The sequence below is a fragment of the Xenopus tropicalis genome, chromosome 5, assembly GCF_000004195.4.
Source record: "Xenopus tropicalis strain Nigerian chromosome 5, UCB_Xtro_10.0, whole genome shotgun sequence".
Classification (NCBI taxonomy): domain Eukaryota; kingdom Metazoa; phylum Chordata; class Amphibia; order Anura; family Pipidae; genus Xenopus; species Xenopus tropicalis.
In genome coordinates, this window is record NC_030681.2 from 26062812 (window position 1) to 26085001 (window position 22190).

The following is a 22190-nucleotide window of genomic DNA, read 5'->3' on the forward strand; positions in this document are numbered from 1 at the left end:
CTGTATGGTAAAGAGACCTCTTATACATCCGTATGGTAAAGAGACCCCCCATGCATCTGTATGGTAAAGAGACCTCTTATACATCTGTATGGTAAAGAGACCCCCATGCATCTGTATGGTAAAGAGAACCCCCATGCATCTGTATGGTAAAGAGAACCCCCATGCATCTGTATGGTAAAGAGACCTCTTATACATCTGTATGGTAAAGAGACCCCCATGCATCTGTATGGTAAAGAGACCTCTTATACATCCGTATGGTAAAGAGACCCCCCATGCATCTGTATGGTAAAGAGACCTCTTATACATCTGTATGGTAAAGAGACCCCCATGCATCTGTATGGTAAAGAGACCCCCTATACATCCGTATGGTAAAGAGACCCACCATGCATCTGTATGGTAAAGAGAACCTCTATACATCTGTATGGTAAAGAGACCCCCTATACATCTGTATGGTAAAGAGACCCCCTATACATCTGTATGGTAAAGAGACCCCCTATACATCTGTATGGTAAAGAGACCCCCTATACATCTGTATGGTAAAGAAACCTCTTATACATCTGTATGGTAAAGAGACCCCCTATACATCTGTATGGTAAAGAAACCTCTTATATATCTGTATGGTAAAGAGACCCCCATACATCTGTATGGTAAAGAGATCCCTTATACATCTCTATGGTAAAGAGACCCCTTATACATCTGTATGGTAAAGAATCCTCTTATTTATCTGTATGGTAAAGAGACCCCCATACATCTGTATGGTAAAGAGACCCCCTATACATCTGTATGGTAAAGAAACCTCTTATACATCTGTATGGTAAAGAGACCCCCTATACATCTGTATGGTAAAGAAACCTCTTATATATCTGTATGGTAAAGAGAACCCCCATACATCTGTATGGTAAAGAGACCCCCATACATCTGTATGGTAAAGAGACCCCTTATACATCTCTATGGTAAAGAGAACCCCCATACATCTGTATGGTAAAGAGACCCCCATACATCTGTATGGTAAAGAAACCTCTTATATATCTGTATGGTAAAGAGAACCCCCATACATCTGTATGGTAAAGAGACCCCCATACATCTGTATGGTAAAGAGACCCCTTATACATCTCTATGGTAAAGAGACCCCTTATACACCTGTATGGTAAAGAGACCCCTTATACACCTGTATGGTAAAGAGACCCCTTATACACCTGTATGGTAATGAGACCCCCTATACATATTTACAGTAACCAAAGAAACAGCGCGTCAGAAGCAAGAGATTACCTATTGCCTCTAGTTTCAGGAGAATGATTTAAAGGGCAAGGAACCCCCCTTCCCTGGCTGTATAAAGAGCTAGCCTCGTTTCCCAGTAGCCAGTCTGCAGCAGGGGTGGGGGCCACCGGGTCTGGCCGAGTCACATGCGTCGGACAAGCTTTTTGGCATTTTTTTCCCAGCATCCCACAGTGAATAAAGGATCTGAGCAAACATGGCGGCATTGTTAACTGAGCTCCATCATTACAGATCTCTCTATGCAGCTGAATATGGGAATGTATGAATATAACGGAAAATGTGGTTACAGGCTTAAACCTGAGTTTATGAGAAGGCCTGATAAACATTTTGATCCATTCACCGAAACGACCGTTGATGGCATTGTTGCAAATACAGTCTCTGTCAAGGTAAATCTTTTCTATATACTCATCTGGTTGCTGGGGTCAGATGCCCTGGCAACAGATTGCATTTTATATTCCAAGGAAGGCAAAGACATACATAAGGATCAGCCTCCCTGCGTGTTTATTAATGGAAGCCTTCTCTTCTGTTTCTAGATCATTTCGGGGCAATTCCTTTCGGACAAAAAAGTGGGCACATATGTGGAAGTTGATATGTTCGGACTGCCTGTCGATACAAAGAGGAAAGCCTTCAAGACCAAGACGTCCCAGGGAAACGCTGTAAACCCTGTGTGGGAGGAAGAACCTATAGTGTTTAAAAAGGTTACCCTTTATTTATGTATTAACGCTCTATGTTGGTAATTCTGCTTGTTCACTTTAAGAGGAAATGTAAACCCTCAAAACAAATTAATGTAAAACTGCACTTTTGTGGTTTACATTTATGTTATCGTTTTCAAGATATTAGCAGTTTTTTACACTGCCAGTATACTTCATTTGAAACAACAGTGCCACCTACTGTTCATTTTGGCCACAGCCAGCAGAAAATGATGTTAGTGAATGGAGGAAGGTCTTGTGATATTGCTCTGCTTAAAACTGACCATAGAAACATTAGATGATCCTTCTCACTGGGGGAAATGTATAAAGACTGGGCAGATTTTTACCTGGGCAGTAACCTATAGCAACCAATCATTGATTAGCCTTTTATATCCAGCTGCTAATAGAGCAATGAAGCAAATATCTGATTGGTTACTGCCCATGTGCAAACTTGCCCATTCTTTATTAATGACCCCTACTTACTTTCCTCTCACTAACTTTATTTTCTGTCATCTGTGGCCAATTAGCCATTATAAACAGCAAGTGGCGCTGTGGTTTTAAATTAAAAACTTTGCTGCGGTAAAAGTACAGGGTGAGACCATATTTACTTCCCTAGGGTTTACATGTTCTTCCTGCTATCATGTTGGCATCTTGAGCCCATGTGTTTGCCATGCCCAGGCTGCTCATTCCATTAGTAACTGCTTCCCTTCCTAATGGGTTAACTGCTTTCTGTTGCAAAGCATGAATTTAGCAAATGCAGCCCAGGAATATATAAACGTGGTCTTGCACTGCCACCTGCTGGTAGCTTGAGATTATTGCACATTTTCTCCAGTTTGTATGTACAGTATGAATGACTGAATGTGTTAACTTGGGTGCTGAATTGGATCCAGTTGTGCTGATTGTGGGTTTCTTTGATTACTGTGCATTTTCTTCCTTCCATTACAAGGTGATTACTATGGTGCTGAGAAGCTTATTCAAGTTTGAGCTAGATGAGTTGTTTGCTATGGAGATGCTCTTGCTTTGGCAGATACCATTACAAATTGTTCTAATGTAGGGGCAGCTTTATCAAAGTGGGAAATTAGAGTTCACCACAGTACAAATATCACTGTACCACTGCTTTATATCCATATCTATGAGATTTTTAGAGGCATATTTATAAAAAAGGTGAACTCTAACTTTCACCTATTGATAAATATGCCTCTAAAAATCCCATAGAAATGAATAGAGAGCAGCGTATTTTAGTGTAGTAGTTTAAATTTCACACTTTGATAAATCTGCCCTACAGTGGGCAACCAAACTATGCTTTGTTTTATTCAGCAATATGTAGTGAAAACAATGCAAAATGTTAAATGGTTGCTATGGGTAGCTGCCTGCATGTAAATTTGCCCAGTGTTGAACCCCTATGTAACTTTTACCCCACAGCAACCATTTGTTTGCCATTAAATCTTGTTGTTTGTGCTGTCGTTGAGCAGGTCGTCTTACCCTCTCTGGCATGTCTCCGAATAGCTGCGTATGAAGAAGGGGGCAAATTCATAGGCCATAGGCTACTCCCTGTGCCAGCCCTCCGACCAGGTAGATTCTTTCATTTGTCAACTCCTAATTTTACAGTTTGTTGCTCCATCATGTCTGTAGATGATAATGGAAGTGCTGGTATATTTAAATAAAATGGGCCAATCCAACCTATGGCCCTTTAAGCTGTTGTTTAAGTACAGACTCTGCTGCCCCTGAGGGGTTGGTTTGTAGTTGCAGGGAGTTGCAGTGCCAACAAAACATGTACTGTCTCCATTTGCCCTTGTAGAACTGTTCTCCCCCAGACTCCCTACCTGCAAAATGATTTCCTTTTTCATAATAAAACACTACCTTGTATTTGATCCCAACCAAGTTATAATTAACCCTTATTGGGGGCAAAACCTGTTGGGTTTATTTAATGTTTAAAACATTTTTTAGTAGACTTAAAATATGGAGATCCAAATTACGGAAGGCCCCAGGTCCCAAGCATTCTGGATAATAGCTCCCATACATGTACTGTCTTCATTTGCCCCTTATCCACCAGGCTCCCTAACTGCACCCACAGCTCAGAGCACCAATATCTCTCAGATAGATAGATAAACAATAGATAGGCAGACAAACAGTGGATAGACAGACAATTAATAGCTGGATAGATAGATAGATAGATAGATAGATAGATAGATGATAGACGGATGATGGATAGATAGATAGATAGATAGATAGATAGATAGACAGACAGATGATAGATAGATAGATAGATAGATAGACAGATGATAGATAGATCGATAGATAGATAGATAGATAGATAGATGATAGATGGATGATGGATAGATAGATAGATAGACAGACAGATGATAGATAGATAGATAGATAGATAGATAGATAGATAGATCGATAGATAGATCGATAGATAGATAGATAGATAGACAGATGATAGATAGATCGATAGATAAATAGATGATAGATCGATAGATCGATAGATAGATAGATAGATAGATAGATAGACAGATGATTGATAGATAGATCGATAGATAGATCGATAGATAGATAGATAGATAGCGGATAGACAATAAGTGGATAGACGGGCATGGATAGATAAATGATGGATAGCTTGATAACCCTAGCTGGGTAATGACACTAATTAATTAATTATCATTATTGTTAATGAATTAAGATAATTAATAGCTAGACAATTAAGACTATATACACATTGGTAGATTTCTGCCTCTGTGTTGTATTTACATTAAGCGCCAGTAAAAATATAGCTGTACTCCAAGGTATAACTATGTGTATGTGGAAATGGAGCATCTTTTATCTGAAGTAATACACAGAATTATACCTCTCTCTATGTTCTCTATGTTCTATATAAATACATTGACCTGTCTGTGTAAGAATAATAACCCCCCGGCCTCACACTATGCTGTGTGTTTGAGCCAAAGGAATATTATGTGCCTATTGTAACGACTGGGTGACTGTATGACTTTTGCAGGTTACCACTACATCTGCTTGAGAAATGAGAAGAATGTTCCGCTGACACTGCCAGCCCTCTTTGTGTATATAGAAGTGAAGGATTATGTTCCTGATACATTTGCAGGTATTTATATTGTTTCATTGGTGCCAATGGGGAGTTGGTGTCATGGTTCAGTGTCACACAATATGGGGCCTTCATACTGACTATTTTATCATACGGCCAACAAACATGTCCCACTGCTATGTACTGGGGTTACATGCCCAGCCCTGATTGCCACACCATTATGTCCCTAGAGCTGAGAGCAGCTGATATATATATATTGTTATCACTGAGCACCGATTATAAGGATATCATTTACAGGATATTCATGGCATTATATATACATACACTTTATGAGTGCTGGAACGGATTACCATTATAGGTATCTTTCTGTAGATGTGATTGAAGCTCTGTCAAATCCGATCCGATACGTCAATTTGATGGAACAGAGATCAAGGCAGTTGGCTGCACTCACTCTGGAAGATGAAGAAGAAGTTAAGAAGGAGGTAAAGTAGCCATATTGGTACTGAAGTTAATATACCAGGGGCCTGACCCCGGGAGCTATCACTTTATTGGGGTAATGTAATAAAAGGTAAATGGTTTGTTACACTTCTGTTTCCCTATACCAACCAATCAGCTGGTAGCATTTGGGGGGAAACATTCTAGTGGCCTTTAAAATGTGAAATTCTGAGCACTTTTGCAAAATACATTTTTTCTACTTTTAAGATATTAGCAGGTGTTTTGTAATTTTTTTTTTTTTTGAAATTCCATAGCAACTGTGACATGTGACAGAAATAGCTTCATTTATATAGACTGAGTTGTGCATGACTAATAAAATGACATTGCTGATATACAGTGAATAATGTACCCCCTGCTGTAATATATAGAGATATTATAGGTCTCTGAGGAAACCCATTCCCATATATAGGTACAAGGCTGCAGGCCGAGTGCTTTTGTGCAGGTCATGTAACTCTGAGGTGACCTCTAATACCTATATATATTATAGTAGGGGTACATTATTGATTATAATCTACAGTTAACTCTATGCAAATGTCTTTAGAAAGCTCTCCCCCTTGTCCCAGGTACTCATCACCCCAGGACCTTCCTGTCTCTCTCTCTCTGTAGCCTCTTGCCCATTCCTTCTCCTACTCCCACCCACTGATATTGGGGGACAGGAGACTGGGGAAAGAGCCACCAAAATTGGGTAACTCCCTATAAAATAGGTACACGCCATTTAGAAGGATATAATTTACAGATTGACCCATAGGGAAATGGCCAAACTGTAGCTTATATAAATAGAATTTACACTACTAATACAATGAATTGGAAACAACAGCACCACCTGCTGTTCAGTTCTTCTGACCAGCCACAGTCAGCAGAAAATAAATGTTGCTCTGCTTTAAAATAAACAGAGAAATGGCACTTTTCTACATGCTTTGGCCTGTTGGCAGAATTGAACAGCAGGTGGCGCTGTTGTTTCAGATCCTTTGCATGAGCAGTGTAAAACTTGATAACATATTAAAAACTCGTAAAATATTGTTAAAAGCAGATCAGAAGTGCACTAAGAGCAGTTTTTCATTCATATGTTTGAAGAGTTAACGTTTTTGATAATAAACAAACTAGAAGAATCCAATTGCCAACATTACAGCAAAATGTTTCCTCTCTGACAGGGGCAGCGCTATAATTTAATTTATTTAAAGATGGAATATGATTTTCTTGTGCAAACAGCAAAAACCAGCGTATGAATATTAATGAGAGAAACTATTTCTTGTGGTTTTTATGTGCGAAATGCATTGGAGTCAGTGGGCACTTTTTCGTGCTTTTTTTCCGAGTGACAACACAATATTTTTTCCCAGCAAACAAAATACATTGGGGAATTCTAGCGCAGATTCGAGAACATTTTTGCCACTCCTGAAACTGGGCATTAATCTGTATCAGCCGAAAAAATGTTGCTCTCCCCCAATTCCCATAGGTATGTCATGTAGCTCCTGCCTAGGAGGGTTCGCATTATGGGATGCCCAAATCCAGTCAATCCTAAATCCTGCCAAAAAAAGGCTCAGGTATGACGGAATCAAAGCTTTGGTACATCCCCAATGTTTATCCATATTTATGGCTGGTTTCTTAGCAGGGGGCCCAGTTTTGATGTCCAGGAATACATTTCCCTTTGCAGAGAGAAGCACTGTTAAATGAGTGCACATAGCGCCAAGGCAAGATACCACACAAAGGCATCCCAGATTTTGGCCCAATGATTATCACATTCACTGTCCCAGCATGCTTTATTCTCTGGAGGGTGAAATATAAATAAATGGGCTGAATAATGCGTCACTGGGTCTGTTTATTTGTCCACAGGCGTCAGTAATAACTAGAGTTGCCACCTGGCCGGTATTTAACTGACCTAGCCAGTAAATCACCCGCTAGAGCCGGCACCAGTAATACAAATTTACCAGCAATGTACTTTCCGGTAAATTTGTGATACCCTATAAATCCCTTTTCTCACCTTCTTCATAACTGATCAGCCTTTCTAATCACAGGCCCACCTCTACCCTGCCCATTCCCCTTTTACCAGTCACATTCACCTTTTCTCTGCCCGGCCCACCCATTTTCTGCCCCTTAGGTCATAGCCCCACCCCCAAATGACATCTTGGCCCACCCATGACTTGAAAGTTGGTATTATGGGGGGGAAAAAGGTGGCAACCCTATTAATAACACTGGCTATTACTATTTATAAATAATACACTTTCCTACTGGTTTTTGTTTGTTCTGCCCATGTGCTAAGTGACTTGTTTTCCAGAAATCTATATTTTTAGAACATTGTTGTACATGAAAGCTTTCATTACACTCCATGCACTATGCTGTAAATGATAAATGACATGCTGAATAGTGACCTACATTTGCTAAAGCTCAAATCTTCATCTGCAAGTAAAGTTAACTTGGCAAAGAGTCTTACTCTGCTGTTCCTCTGGCGTGACTGTGACTGTGAATGAGGGCACACACCGGTGTCTCCAAAGAGCAAAGTTATCTGGGGCATCGGGCACCAGGGATGCTATTTCAGGAGAAAGAACATCATCTTTGACCTGTATGCGTTAACGAAAAAGAACATCGTTTAGGGAGTCGTGGGACACAGCTCGTTGTTTCTTGGTTAAAAAATTATGGAAATAATTGGAGCATGTGGGATCTCAGGAATATTGTATATGGAATCCAGTTTGGGCAGAGCTTTGGGTATCTTATATGCCCTCCTCTGGGTATAGCAGCAAAAGTAAAGTCAATAGGGCCAAAATAAGGCATGTCATTATGGATTTCACACCAACATTTAATCAGACTCACATACAAGTCAGAACTTATGCCCAATCCTAGTCAGAGTATTTGTTGTACCCTGATGGGCCAGTCCAACCCAGGAAAGACGGGTAATTTATGACAGCAAGCACAGTTGTGTTTGTGCAAATCTCCCGACAGTCAGGTGTCTGTGAAACCTCATTTGTTAAAGGTATTCACATCAAAATGCGCTCTTTGCACTTCTGATAAAGGCCAGTTGCACCTATTGATACAGAGGAACCATGGGGTAAACGCTACCTTCAGACCAGGCAGTAGCTCCAAGGTTCCCTTGGCATGAATAGGTGCAGCTTGAATCTAAAGAATTGGCTGTACTCTTGTGGGAACACAGAAAATACAGTAAAGCCAACTGGACCTAGAAAACATATGTGTTTGGCTTTATTTTCGGTACAGTTGTGTCTGAGAAGTGCGAGCGCAATCGCATAATTTTGATGCACTGGCGGCAGTTGCATCAGAGACAGTGCCCCCTTGCAACTACAACAACTCTGGAATTTTGGGGGGGAAATGCTTCATTATGGAAAATAATATGGTAAACCCTAGATGTATAAAACAGAGGGAAACTCACCAGTGTAAATGTTAGGTTTTTAATGTGCTCTGCTCCCCTCTCTAAGGGGAGCAGAGCACATTAAAAAAATGTAAATTGGGTGCCCCACCTTTAGGCCCGGCACTGCACTATGGGCTCATTGGAATAATGGTTGACATCCCTTTAAATATGGAGAGATGGCTCTGTGGGTATAGCACTATGCTACAATGATAGATTCTCTGTCAGGGGGGTTCTATTCCTGTGTCCGTTCCTTGTAACCTTCACCGAGTTAATTTATAATTCTGTATCTCAGGGCCCCAGAAATCTGGAGCACAAACACAGCTTGTACAGCAATCCAGAAAGCCAGATTTGCTGTATAAAATGTATTACTAACTGGACATTATCATAATAATATTGAACGTTGGCCTGTTTGTTGTATGAATAATTTACACTTTAATAAATTAAGACAAAGCTTAGGGCATCATCTCTTGTTTAGTTTGAATATAGTGCACATATTGGTCACTAGATGGCGCAATAACTTTTTTTAAACACTTGGTAATGAAAGTGTCTGCTGAAGGCCTGGCTTCCAATTCCACCATATCACCACCAAAGCGCTGCATATCTTACATGTAAATGTGTGCTTTATACAGGATTATACTGTCTAAAGGCAAGGGGGAGAAAAGAATAAAATAAATTATGTAAAACCCAGACAATAATCTGCCCAATCATTGAAAATCATTTCATTATTTAGATACAGTGATTTTTTTTTTCTATCATCATGGCTTAGTTATCATCAAGTAGAATTCTTCTCTGTCTTCTCTTCTTTTTATTACAGAAAGACAAAGCAAATCGGTCAAAAAATGAGGAATTGTTTTCCTAAGCTAGCATTACTGTATTGCAGAGCTTTCTGGGGGTCAGTTTTTTGTATAATTGATCCTATACCTATAAGTAAAGTGTTGGTCTCAATAAGCTATTGGCCATCAGCTCTACCCCGTTTGTTTATCCTTTGGCATAGGTGGCAACCCTAGTGGGGCCCAGTGCTTCCGATAAATCCAGAGATGTCCTAGGGAATAAAATTCAGCCAATTTCTAACCATGCACATGGCACCACACATTTTGTTACTCCCTTGACCACCCCCTTTGGTCTCTGCCCTGATGGGATAAATATATGGTTGATCCAGGAGGGCTGACAGGTCCTCAAATGTGGTTCAATAGTACTGTTTGTGTCTGTCAAATAATGCCCTTATATTTGGGCTTCATAGAGCAGCAGCTTGTAAGGAGGTGGAAGGAACATCCCAAAAGAACAGTTGTCCTCTTGGTAAAGTACTGTCCCTAGTGTGTGTGTGTTTGGGTTGGAATCCTGTTGGCATTGGATATGAAATCCAGCTGCTTAGGACCTGCCCTGTAGGAGTGGTACCAGCAAGTCAGGTGGCTATTGGTAATATAGAGAGGCTGGTTGGGAGTTAAACTCTAGTTTTTCTATAGTTCTAGTTCTCAATAATTTCCTGGGGGAAGTGTGTAGAGCCTGCAGGGATTGAGCTGGATTGCTCTGATTTAATATAAAATTTAAAAAGTTAATTCTGACATGCAGGAGTTTATGGTTCTTCTTTCAGGTAGAAGCCGGTGAGGCACCATCAGAAGCAAACAGCGAGCCCAGGCCAGCTCCAGCAGAAAATGGCTTGAACCATGCTTCCACCCTGACCCCCAAGCCATCGTGCCAAACTGTACACAGTCAGCCTGTTCCAGGTACGGTGCTGCATTATAACACATCAAGTGGGTCACTGGGGAAAGCTACAGTACATATAGATTTATTGATGAAGTGAACCACAATCAATATGTTACCCGTCTACTGAGCTCCTGTTGTTTTGATAATCATAAATCATAATCTGTGTCCAGTAAGTGATATACTAACCCATAGCCAGTGATCCTTCTTTTGATTGACAAGGTAAAAGGTACTGTTTTATTACAGAGAAAAAGAAAATACATTTTAAAAATCTGAATGATTTTATTAAAATGGAGTCTATTGTTCTTTTCATTATTTTACACCCAACTATGAACTTTCAACTCAATGAGATATACACTGAATTGCAAGCAATCATCCTACAGCTTTTACTTGCTCCTACTCACCTGCAATAGAAGAACTACAATAAGGCTGTACATCACCTTTACCTGTCTGCTTATATGCCTATCTCCAATGGTCTCTCTTAGATATGAACTTGTTCATTTGATTCTGCACTCTGTTATGCTCTTGCAACATTTAACACACATGAACAAATAAAATATTGGGATTTTTGGCTTTCCCCAATGGGGTTAAAATATTATTCAAAGTACTGAAAGTTTAAAAGATGTGATAGTAAAAATGCATAGTTGTACTGTTGCCTGACCAATGTGCCCTGACCCTTAGGTTCTGTGAAGGTTCCGGCTAAAACAGAAGATCTCATATTAAGCGTCTTAACAGGTAAATCATATTCTGGTTTCTAATCTGCTTGGCATTTAATAAGCACATCACATACCTTATTGTTTTCCTGTTGCAAACAGTCACAACATCTATCATCACCATCTGCCTAAGATTTCTTTTTTACTCTAATGCATTATATCAACCGTATCTTGATCATCTCTGTAACTAGTATATAGAAATCTCTGTAATCTATGGTTTGAACTCCAGTTTGTTGCATTTGTGTTTTTCTTTTTTCATTTTTTCCCCAGCATGTATTATTAAGGTATAATAACAGGGACAACAAGGACACACCAGTGGATTGATTTCTTCCCCCTTAATATATTACATCCCCTAGACTTGCAGGAATTTCCCGGTACCTTGAAAGCATTGTAAAGGTGGCCATACATGGGGAGACATGAGCTGCCAATTCAGGTCCTTCAGACTGATTTGGCAGCTTATCTGCCTCCAATAGGCCTCCCTATCTGATATTTGGCCAAAAATTGTCCAGATGTTGATTGGACAAGCTTGATTCAGCTGCTAGGTTAAATTGTGCCCTAGCAACCAGATAGCTGTTGAAATTCCAAACTGGAGAGCTGCTTAACAAAAAGCTAAATAATTCAAAAACTGCATGTAATTTACCATTTTCAAATTCTTTCAGAGTAGCACTCTGTACATCATACAAGAAATGAATTTAAAGGTGAACAACCCTTTTAATAGTTCATGAATGCAGTTAAAATGACTTAGTTCTTTAAATGACTGCAGAGCTTTATTTCTCATGTACCTTGCCTTCCTATGGGACAACACAGGCAAATCTGTTTTGAAAAGGCTACAAACGTTATCTTAATTATTTGATCTTCAATGAATTCCAGAAGTGGAAGCCCAGACGATTGAGGAGCTGAAGCAGCAGAAGGCTTTTGTCAAGCTTCAGAAGAAACATTACAAAGAAATGAAGGACCTGGTCAAAAGGCATCACAAGAAAACCACTGATCTTATCAAAGAGCATACGGCCAAGTATAATGAGATTCAAAGCGATTACCTGAGGAGGAGGGCCATTCTGGAAAAGACGGCAAAAAGGGACAGCAAAAAAAAGTAAGTCCAATATAAACGAAATGCTTTTTTAATTTAGGGTTCATTTACTTTTCAGTCTCAAAAAGATTTTCCTTTCATACAACCCCCCTGATTCCCGCACTGATTTAGTACCTTTGTAGCTGGAAGCCACTACCCCGCATATGTGTATGGCCCACAGGTGCGCAGTTGAGCGAAAAAGACAGCTTTTTTGTTAAGGTTTGGCTTCTCAATCTACTGCACATTCACAAAGACCAACAGAGGAAGAGGGTCGCTCGCTCACATATACCCCCGCTGGTTCAGTTTTCTCCTAATATGAACAAATGGTACCACCCCTACTTATTTAGCCTTTCCTTCTCCTTTAAGTCAACCAAAAACATAACTTAAATATTAAATAAACCCAATAGAATTGTTTTGCCTCCAATAAGGATTAATTATATCTTAATTGGGATCACGTACAAGGTACTGTTTTGTTATTACAGAGAAAAAGGAAATTTATTTGATTTAGGTGGGGGAGATGACCTTTCCATAATTCGGAACTTTCTGGATAATGGCTTTTTGGATAATGGATCCCTTACATGTACTATATATATATATATATATATATATTTTTTTTTTTTTTTAAATATATAGCATGGTGCCCTTTTAGCTTGTATAAAGTTAACAGATTGGATTAACCAATAGTGTTTGCACTAATTCAGTATTCCAATAAATCAATAGGCTATCTCTCTTGTTGCAGGGAAGCGGAACAAGCAGAATAATATCTTATGTGTAAATACAGAAAGTAATGTGCATATTTTAACTCCCAGCTCTGATTAGTATGCTAATGGGAAATCTTTAGGTTAATGTTGATTAAATAAGTACATGCTGATCAAGGGTATTTTCCTTGTCTCTCATCTCCGTTGAATCTCACAGTTTGGGATTTGGAGCATGGTTTGGAATTATAACTTGATCTGTTTAGACCCAGTGCAACATAGGCTGGCAGCAAAGACTACAGAACACACAGAAAATGAAGTGGGAAAGTAGTTTTGGGCATTTTGTTAGCATTAAGGAATTGCAATTACCTGTATGGAGATATAATTTGTTTAGGGGGATTTGATTTCTAAATTCTTTTGATAGCCTCCCAAATTAAAGATTTACCCTTCTCGCTGCTTATTGTCCCCTCTTGCCTTCTCTCTACTGTACTTTACTATTCTGCTTTTACAGATCTAGAGAAAAACTTATTAGCACAAATGCATCCAATTGGTATCATCATCTAGGGTTGTGAGGTCAATTTCCACTAGAACACTGTCTGCTGGTACAAAATGCATTCAGCAATTCTGGCTTCATAATAAGTTCCAGGGATTTCTTTAGAACAGGGATCCCCAACCTTTTCAACCCATGAGCAACATTTTAATGAAAAAAACTGGGAAACAACACATGCAAAAAAGCTTTCCTAGTGGGTGACCAATAAAGACTCAGATTGGTTAATTAGAGTGGCAGACTGCTAGAGGCTCTGTTTAGCAGTACACATGGTCTTTATGTCTCCAAAACCTGTGAGGAGCATATGTAAAAGCACTAAGTTTGCCCAGGAGCAGTAACCATAGAAACCAGTAAGATGATTGCTTTTGACAGATGAGCAATAAATTCTACCTGCTGATTGGTTGCTGTGGTTTACTGGCCCTGGGCCCTGATTCTGTCCTGCCTTGTTGAGGTCCTAAAAAGTGCTATACAGTCCTGTCCAGCAAAATATAAGGTTGGCATAAATGACTTATGTTGCATAGGAGTTTCCTATGGAATCATGCTATTTGCTCCTTGTTTGTAGGTGTGAAGCAAGCAGTAGTCCAGATCATAATTCTTCCACTGTGGAACAAGATTTAAGTGCTTTAGATGCAGAAATGGCTCAAAAATTAATAGAGCTGAAGGAACAACAACAGCAGCAACTTCTTAACCTCCGCCAAGAGCAGTATTATAGTGAGAAATACCAGAAGAGAGAGCACATCAAACAGGTTAGTGTATGTATATATATATGTGTGGGTGATGTAATGGATGTTGCAGATGTTGCACCAGTTCTAGTAACCCATAGCATCCAATTGGCAGGCAGCACCGGTTTTAAAGAAAACATATGATTGGTTTCTACTAGGTGAGGTTACTTATTCAATTATTTTTGTTTCCCTTTAAAACTTTTCCCATTAGTCCATTTGAATTAATGGCATAGAAGGATAACCAAAGCCTACATTGTTTTGTGATATGCACAAGAAGTCTTATGGGCTTATTTATCAGTTTGCGAGCTTGTGAATTTGAGTCTGTTTTTCTAAATAAAATAAACTCACTTACCGAGTAATAAGGAAAAATTGTTAAAAAAAAACTTAAATATCTTGAATTTTTCAAGTTTACGAGCTCTAAGAAATCGAAAAAGTTTAAGAATATGGTTTGACTTTGCCTATGGCAACTCCCTTTGACTTTTATATTTGAGGCATATAGCACCATTCAAGCTCACTATTTTTATGGCAGAAGGGATGCTACTACATTTTTAGTCTTAATAATTGAATTAAGCTTACAGAAGTTACTTTATATGCCACCATGCCTCACATGTATTATTGCCTTGGCTTCTAAGTACATCTTCAATGTCAGACAGGGGTGCCCAGGCCCCACTAGGGCCCCCTGCCCCAGTTTCAAACTCTTTCAGTCATCGCCAGCCTCCACCTCACCCAGTACATTCTATTTTCTCCTTGTGGCCGCAATCAGGGGTGGAACACCCAAGGTGACTGGCGGGGAGCCAGGAGTGGGCCTGGGTTAGCAGGACAGACAAGGATATTCCCAGTGTCCTGCCGGCCAAGTCCATTCCTGCACAACCCTGTTCAGCTCCTTGACAAAAGTATGGATATTTAAGTGAAACACAATGGGAACTGAACCTCCCATATCCAAGTAACATTATATGGTCACCTGAACATTTTGGTGGAGAGGATGTTGTACGAAGCCTGTACCAGCGCAGTTCTAAAGTGTCTTGTCATGTGATCCCAATAAATTATCCTCGCTCTTCTACGTTTCCCCTTCAGGGTCTGTTTCTTTGTAACAAAATAGTCACATGTTTTCCTTCACTTTGAAAAGAACACATTGAGAAAACGCTTTACTTATTTTAAATCCAATTTACATTCTTGAATTGTGTAATTATCCTCAGCCTTTCCCCCTGTGTTCTCGGACCAAAAAAAAAAAAAATTAAAGTATCCCCCCGGGCTCAGTTTAAATTAATATTTGATCAGATTCAGACCTTTGCAAAGATTAATGAGCCAATGGTTTCCCTATAAGGTATTCCACTGATGAATAGTACCTTTGTTTTATACAAACAACAATTCGTAATTAAAGATTTCAATTGTGTGGGCTAGTTATTCCAGTATTTTCAATTTCCTTTGTGTGCCTATATTGTGGCTAAATCCATAAATTGAAATTTAGCATTTTTATTGTGCACTGTATACTGTATTTAGAGTTTAGATTTTCTGAACCCTATTATTACTTAGATAAAAAGATTAAATAACTAATGGGAAAGTAACAACTGTTCTACGATTGGCTAGAGCTTTAAAAGAACACCCCAGCCAATCCCAACTTGAGTTGTATGTTGCCTATGGTTAGATAATCAAATATTTCATTATGATGTGTTCAGTCAATAGATTAAATGTTCTTTTAATTGAAATGGTTTCTCTCCCTTCCAGTTAATCCAGAAACTGACCGATGTAGCGGAGGAGTGCCAGAGCAACCAGCTGAAAAAGCTCAAAGAAACCTGTGAAAAGTAAACAACTTATTTGTGTGAATGAAATAAATGCATGTAGTTGTGGTTAAAATATGATCCTGATTATCTAAATTCCCTTTATTCCATAGAGAAAAGAAAGAGCTGAAAAAGAAAATGGATAAGAAAAGACAAGAAAAGGTGACAGAAACCAAGTCCAAGGATAAAAATCAAATGGAAGAGTGAGTATTGTTTGTACATAGAAACGTCAGTCTTCACATGCCCATAAACATTCAGCAATAAAGGAAAACTATACCCCGAACAAAGGTCTCTATAAAAATATGTTGCATAAACAAGCTCATATGTAAAACCCTGCTTCATCTAAATAAACCATTTTCATAAAAATATACTTTTTTAGTAGTGTCATTGGGTACTCCTAAATAGAAAACAAACCAAGGGCACACATACATGTTAGGTCACATCAGCCAATTAATGGTTTACAGTTACAGTTAGAGCACACAGCCCATCACAAAATGGTGGCTCAAGGTAAAACATATAAAAGGCCAATATTTACTGATTTATATATTCCAGTTTGGCAAGATTCTTTAATAGGCCACCTTTTATTATATAAACTGCTGGTTGAGTATTCATCCTGGGGGTATAATTTTCCTTTAATTAGTAGCCAGGCATGAGTTATATTCCTACCATGTGGGTTTGCCTGGAACATGGTGTCAGGCAGATCTAACTAGGGTTGCCACCTTTTTCCTTCTGGAAAGCCAGAGAAGGCAGCTGGTGGTGATGTCATGGGGCGGGGACTGTGACGTCACTGAGTGGGGTGGTGATGTCATGGGCATGGGGCTGTGATGTCCTATCTGGGAGCAGTCTAGTTTTCTGAAAATGACCCCAGAAAGTTTTGACCTGGACAGCCCTTCTGAAAACCTGGCTGTCCAGGCATTCTTGCAAACTATTTAAAATACAGAATAAATTTGCCATATATATAACCACATTTTTTGATGCAATATTTTCCCATAATGCAATAGGAGTGTACTGAAAGTGGCATATGGTGCTACAAAACCAAAATCTAATAATGAATCCCAAGGTTTGCCCTAGTAACCCAAAGCCTCTTATGTTGAGGGAGCTTCCAATTAATTACCGTGGCACAAAAAAAAAACGTGTCCCTGCATAATTGAAAGTGTGTCATTGTATACAATATTTAAAGGTCGAACAAGTGTGTTTTTTCCAGCTTTCCCAAACATCTTCATAATTTGATTTTTTGCTGTTTCTTACAGGGAGAAGACAGAAATGATTAGATCATATATTCAAGAAGTAGTGCAATATATCAAAAGGGTAAATATTTTTATATTGTTGCAATCAAGATTACAGAAGTAAAGGAAAATGGTACCCTTTAATTTATGCAGCTATTAGATGTTTTTGGAAGTTTTGGAAGCTTATAAAAGCACAAATACCAAGTGCTTTTATAAAGGTCACAGAACTATGAGACATGCTGCCAGTGCATCAATATTGCTGCACTTTAGGGCTGGCACACCGATCTGGGCGTCCCCCATGTTAGTGCCAATGGCAGAGCTAATAGGTATCTACATGAACATGCTGGCAGAGCAGCCTGAGAACATATCTGTGTTCTTTTGAGGCTGTTTAGCATTGCTACGGGCATTGTTCTGTGCCCATGTTAGTGCCAAAGGCTGTGTGTGCCTGGGGGATCACCAGGTCTGTAACTGGGGGAGAGGGGACAGTCTGTGGCGTGGGCCTGGGTCAGTGGGGCCCATGAAGGCCAGGGTTTTTTCCTGGTGTCCCACCAGCCCAGTCTGACCCTGTGTGTCATTACAGACATTAAACATATTTATGCCCTGCTTAATGCTAGTGAATTTCATACTAATAACTGACAGGGTTGTTACTACCAAGGTGTCCTCTTTACTGACACACAACATACAGTATTTCAATAGACTTAATTAATATTAGGAAACATAGTAACTAAGAGGATGGAAAGGACATTGCATTGTATAAAATCATTCTCACTATCCTCAAATAACCTTACTGTGTGTGTGGCGTAAAGTGTTATACCGCATTCCCAGAATTCCTTCCTGATTCCAAACATGGCAATCAGGTACTAGCCTTGGGTGGGCATCGTGCAGCTTTAATTAAACTGTAATTAAAAAATGCCTGCCTTTTCCAAAAACATGGCCATCCTTCATGGAGTTGACGCAAAGTTACATTGCTAGGATTGTTTTATGCAATAAAAGTATTAGTATAGGCATTGTATTATAAGGTTTGTTATACTGGGTGAAAATGCCTGTTCTAATTAATTTTAACTGTGAGTTTGGAGTGGGTGAGCTTGAGCCTACAGTACCTCACACATGGGCATAGAGTCACTGCACCACTTTAAAATTGGACACTCATGGAGTACACATTATGGCATGAAACCATGTAATATGGATTCAATATGGCAACCCTAAATGAGGATGGAACCCAGAGTCATGTGAAGGGCATAGCTTTATTTCTTTCTGCCCACATCAAGCAGAATCACTTTTTCACCTGCAGGCTTGGAAGCTGTGGTGAAATTTATCCGGAGATTCTTCCACTCTCTCTCCCATTTGCCATTAAAAGCACCATAGAAATACACTTTTTTTGTGACAGTCCTGAAGGTTCTCAGTTTAGAAGATGTCAGGCCTAAACTGCATTTGACTGCTGTTAGTGTGGGGGTAACAGTTGCAGGTTTGTAGAAAGCACTCACGGCATCAGAATGTAAAGTAAAAAGATTTCTTATTTATTTAATCATCGCATCAACGCGTTTCGACCCTCATAGGATCGTCTTCAGGACTATATATATATATACACTGTATATATAGCACATGAATTTCTGTCATAGGGTAGCAAGGGGGAAATGGAATGACAGAAGTATAGGCTGATCCTGACATGCATCACATTTCCCAATACTGGAACGTTAAAGGATTATACATGGGGGCAACAATATATAAATTACAATATTATGTAATATTTTCAGTGTGTGCATTAGGCATGTCTAACCTCGGGCAGGATTTGTGCTGCAGAAAATTCAATCAACTGAGATAATGTGTGGATTTCTAGTAACCCTTCATTATTAGGCACTTTAATTAAGAATACTGAACAACTAAAATATCAATCGGCAATATGTGGTAGCTATCAGAATGTATCTGCATCCTAATGAAATAGTGCATGTAAGAAATGATAGCCCTTTCTACCCCCCACCACCCAGAAGTAGGCCCTATGTAAGCGATATTGCCAATGAGCCCACGCCTGGATATCCCTCTGGGTTATAATGAGCTGACCTAGTTATGTTTCAAACATAATACCATAACACCTACACAAGGAAACTTCATGACTGCAAGAAATATTAGGGGTTCTAAGGAGAATTATAGAACAAGTAAGTAGATAGGGGAATGTGTTTTCTCATTCACAGATACTGCAAGTCTCATGTGTCAGGAAAGAATAAGGGCAATGGGCAATACATCTATAACTCTCACCAGCAGAGGGCACTGTACTTTGAATTTCATGCTCTTGTTATTACATTATAATAATTGCATTATCATTATAATACGATTGCATTTTAATATGTGTTCATTTTATATTTGGTCTTTGATTTACAGTTAGAAGATGCTCAGAGTAAGAGGCAAGAAAAACTGATAGAAAAGCACAAGGAGATCCGTCAGCAAATACTGGACGAAAAACCAAAGGTAATGTGTCCTGTTTCTACTCAGTACCCTTACATGCCTCTTTAAAATACCTGTGTTACTAGCATGCTGTTAGCCTATCGGTGCTGAATACACCCGGCCCAGATGATACCTGCTCAGACTTCTGCTCCTAGTCTAGGCTGAATATGGAGCTTTCATCCTAATTTAAAAGGTACTCTGTAAAGTTGGTTTAAACCAGCGTTTTTCAACCACTGTTCCGCGGCACACTAGTGTGCCGCGAGATGTTGCCTGGTGTGCCGTAGGCAGGGCCACAATTTTTACTTTAAAAAAAAAAATCCGGGCCCTGTCATTGGTTGCGCCCCGTGTGTACGGGTGACGTCAGTACGCACGGGGCGCAACGTTATAAAAGGGCCTGTGTGCGGTCGCGTGTAGGCAGAAGTGCAGAGGCGGCGCGCGTGAGGGGAAGATGCTGCTGAAGCCGCCGAAGAGTAAAATGCTGCTTGGCACCAATGTATTAGGGGGGGCCACGGGGCACACTGACTTATGGGGGCACTGCTGCTGGGCACCAATGTACTAAGGGGGCTGGCTCTTGGCACCAATGTACTGGGGGGCACTGCTGCTGAGCACCAATGTACTAGGGGGGCACTGCTCTTGGCACCAATGTACTAGGGGGGCACTGCTGCTGGGCACCAATGTACTAGGGGGGCTGGCTCTTGGCACCAATGTACTGGGGGGCACTACTGCTGGGCACCAATGTACTAGGGGGGCACTGCTCTTGGCACCAATGTACTAGGGGGGCACTGCTGCTGGGCACCAATGTACTAGGGGGGCACTGCTCTTGGCACCAATGTACTAGGGGGGCACTGCTGCTGGGCACCAATGTACTAGGGGGGCACTGCTGCTGGGCACCAATGTGCTAGGGGGGCACTGCTCTTGGCACCAATGTACTAGGGGGGCACTGCTGCTGGGCACCAGTGTACTAGGGGGGCACTGCTGCTGGGCACAGAGTTAAATTTTTTAACATTTTCTAATGGTGGTGTGCCTCGTGATTTTTTTCATGAAACAAGTGTGCCTTTGCCCAAAAAAGGTTGAAAAACACTGGTTTAAACAACACTGTTGCAGCAAACTTGTACCAGCCGAGCATTCTTTGGTGGATTTAGTTGACTGTGGTGCAGTATGACTTACCCCATGTTTTACTGTCGTAATGGTGTTCCTCTGCAATATGCTATTATACACTTGTAAGGGCTTTATCTCTCTGTCAGCTAGTGGCCTGGGGTCTTTATACTCATGTAGTTACAGTACGTAAATTACATAGTTACATAGGGTTGAAAAAAGACCAGAGTCCATGAAGTTCAACCCTTCCAAGTAAACCCAGCACACACAACCTATACTGACCTATCTATACACTCACATACATAAACCATATATACCAACATCAATACTAATTGTAGATATTAGTATCACAATAGCTTTGGATACTATGCTTGTTCAAGAACTCATCCAGGCCCCTCTTATAGGCATTAACAGAATCTGCCATTACCACATCACTAGGAAGGGCATTCCCCAACCTCACTGCCCTTACCGCGAAAAACCACCTACGATGCTTTAAATGGAAATCCCCAAAAAAGTCTTTAGTACTGTTCTATAAGTTGGAGTGATGTCACCCCCCTCCCTTTCCCCCCAGCAGCCGATCAGCAGAACAATGGGAAGGGAGCAAGATAACATCTCCCTCACACCTGCATTGCTAAAAATGCTCCTATTCCCCCACCTAGTGGTATATATTAGAACGGCCCTTAATAGCAAACACCCATGTTCTGGCCATGACTCCTCCAATTACATTGAGTAGAAGACCCAATAGCTTTCCGGAAAGCAGTTCTCTTGTGTAGTGCTGGCTCCTTCTGAAAGCTCAGACTCAGGAACAATGTACTGAGATGGCTGCCCACACACCAATATTACAACTATAAAAATACATTTATTGATTTAAATAGAAGAATGAATTATTTGCAATGTACCCAGTGTAATTTTATAATACAAACTAAACCATAAAAACCATAACAGAATCCCTTTAAACTGGTAGTGGCAGAGTAGCCATGTGCTTGCAGATTCCTGATAATGATCCATACAGTGAAAAAATACTTCAACTCTGTCTATCACAGAGCTGGATTCTGGAGTACCGCAGAATACAGTGGTTGCAAAGGGAGCATTCAATGAAGAGGAAGGGACTATGATGAGTTTTTGGATGTAAAAAAGGGAGTAAGTGTAAAGGCATGGTTAGGAGTGCTTTAGTTCCAAAATGGCGGTGCCTGTGGCTGTGGTCTGGAGCAAAAATTCAAAATAAATAGCTGCTGAATACCCAAGTTCAATGTCCAAATATAGGACTTTGTATAGAACAAATGATATCTCGGTTCCTGACTCAACTCTTCTTCCCCTTTGGTCCCAACTTCAACCCTGGTACAATGGCCTT

General features: G+C 40.1%; 1 protein-coding gene across 2 annotated transcripts in view; it reads left to right on the forward strand.

Moving 5' to 3' along the window:
• Nucleotides 1-22190, forward strand: part of plcb1 (phospholipase C beta 1) — a 352974-nt gene that overhangs the window by 301141 nt on the left and 29643 nt on the right. For both annotated transcript variants that reach the window (XM_031901827.1, NM_001079464.2), the window contains exons 19-31: nucleotides 1507-1661; nucleotides 1809-1973; nucleotides 3437-3536; nucleotides 4963-5067; nucleotides 5380-5489; nucleotides 10449-10581; nucleotides 11240-11293; nucleotides 12142-12361; nucleotides 14142-14325; nucleotides 16027-16103; nucleotides 16193-16282; nucleotides 17330-17387; nucleotides 19682-19768. In XM_031901827.1, the coding sequence (XP_031757687.1) occupies nucleotides 1507-1661; nucleotides 1809-1973; nucleotides 3437-3536; nucleotides 4963-5067; nucleotides 5380-5489; nucleotides 10449-10581; nucleotides 11240-11293; nucleotides 12142-12361; nucleotides 14142-14325; nucleotides 16027-16103; nucleotides 16193-16282; nucleotides 17330-17387; nucleotides 19682-19768 (1538 nt within the window). The remainder of the gene's footprint in view (nucleotides 1-1506; nucleotides 1662-1808; nucleotides 1974-3436; nucleotides 3537-4962; nucleotides 5068-5379; nucleotides 5490-10448; nucleotides 10582-11239; nucleotides 11294-12141; nucleotides 12362-14141; nucleotides 14326-16026; nucleotides 16104-16192; nucleotides 16283-17329; nucleotides 17388-19681; nucleotides 19769-22190) is intronic.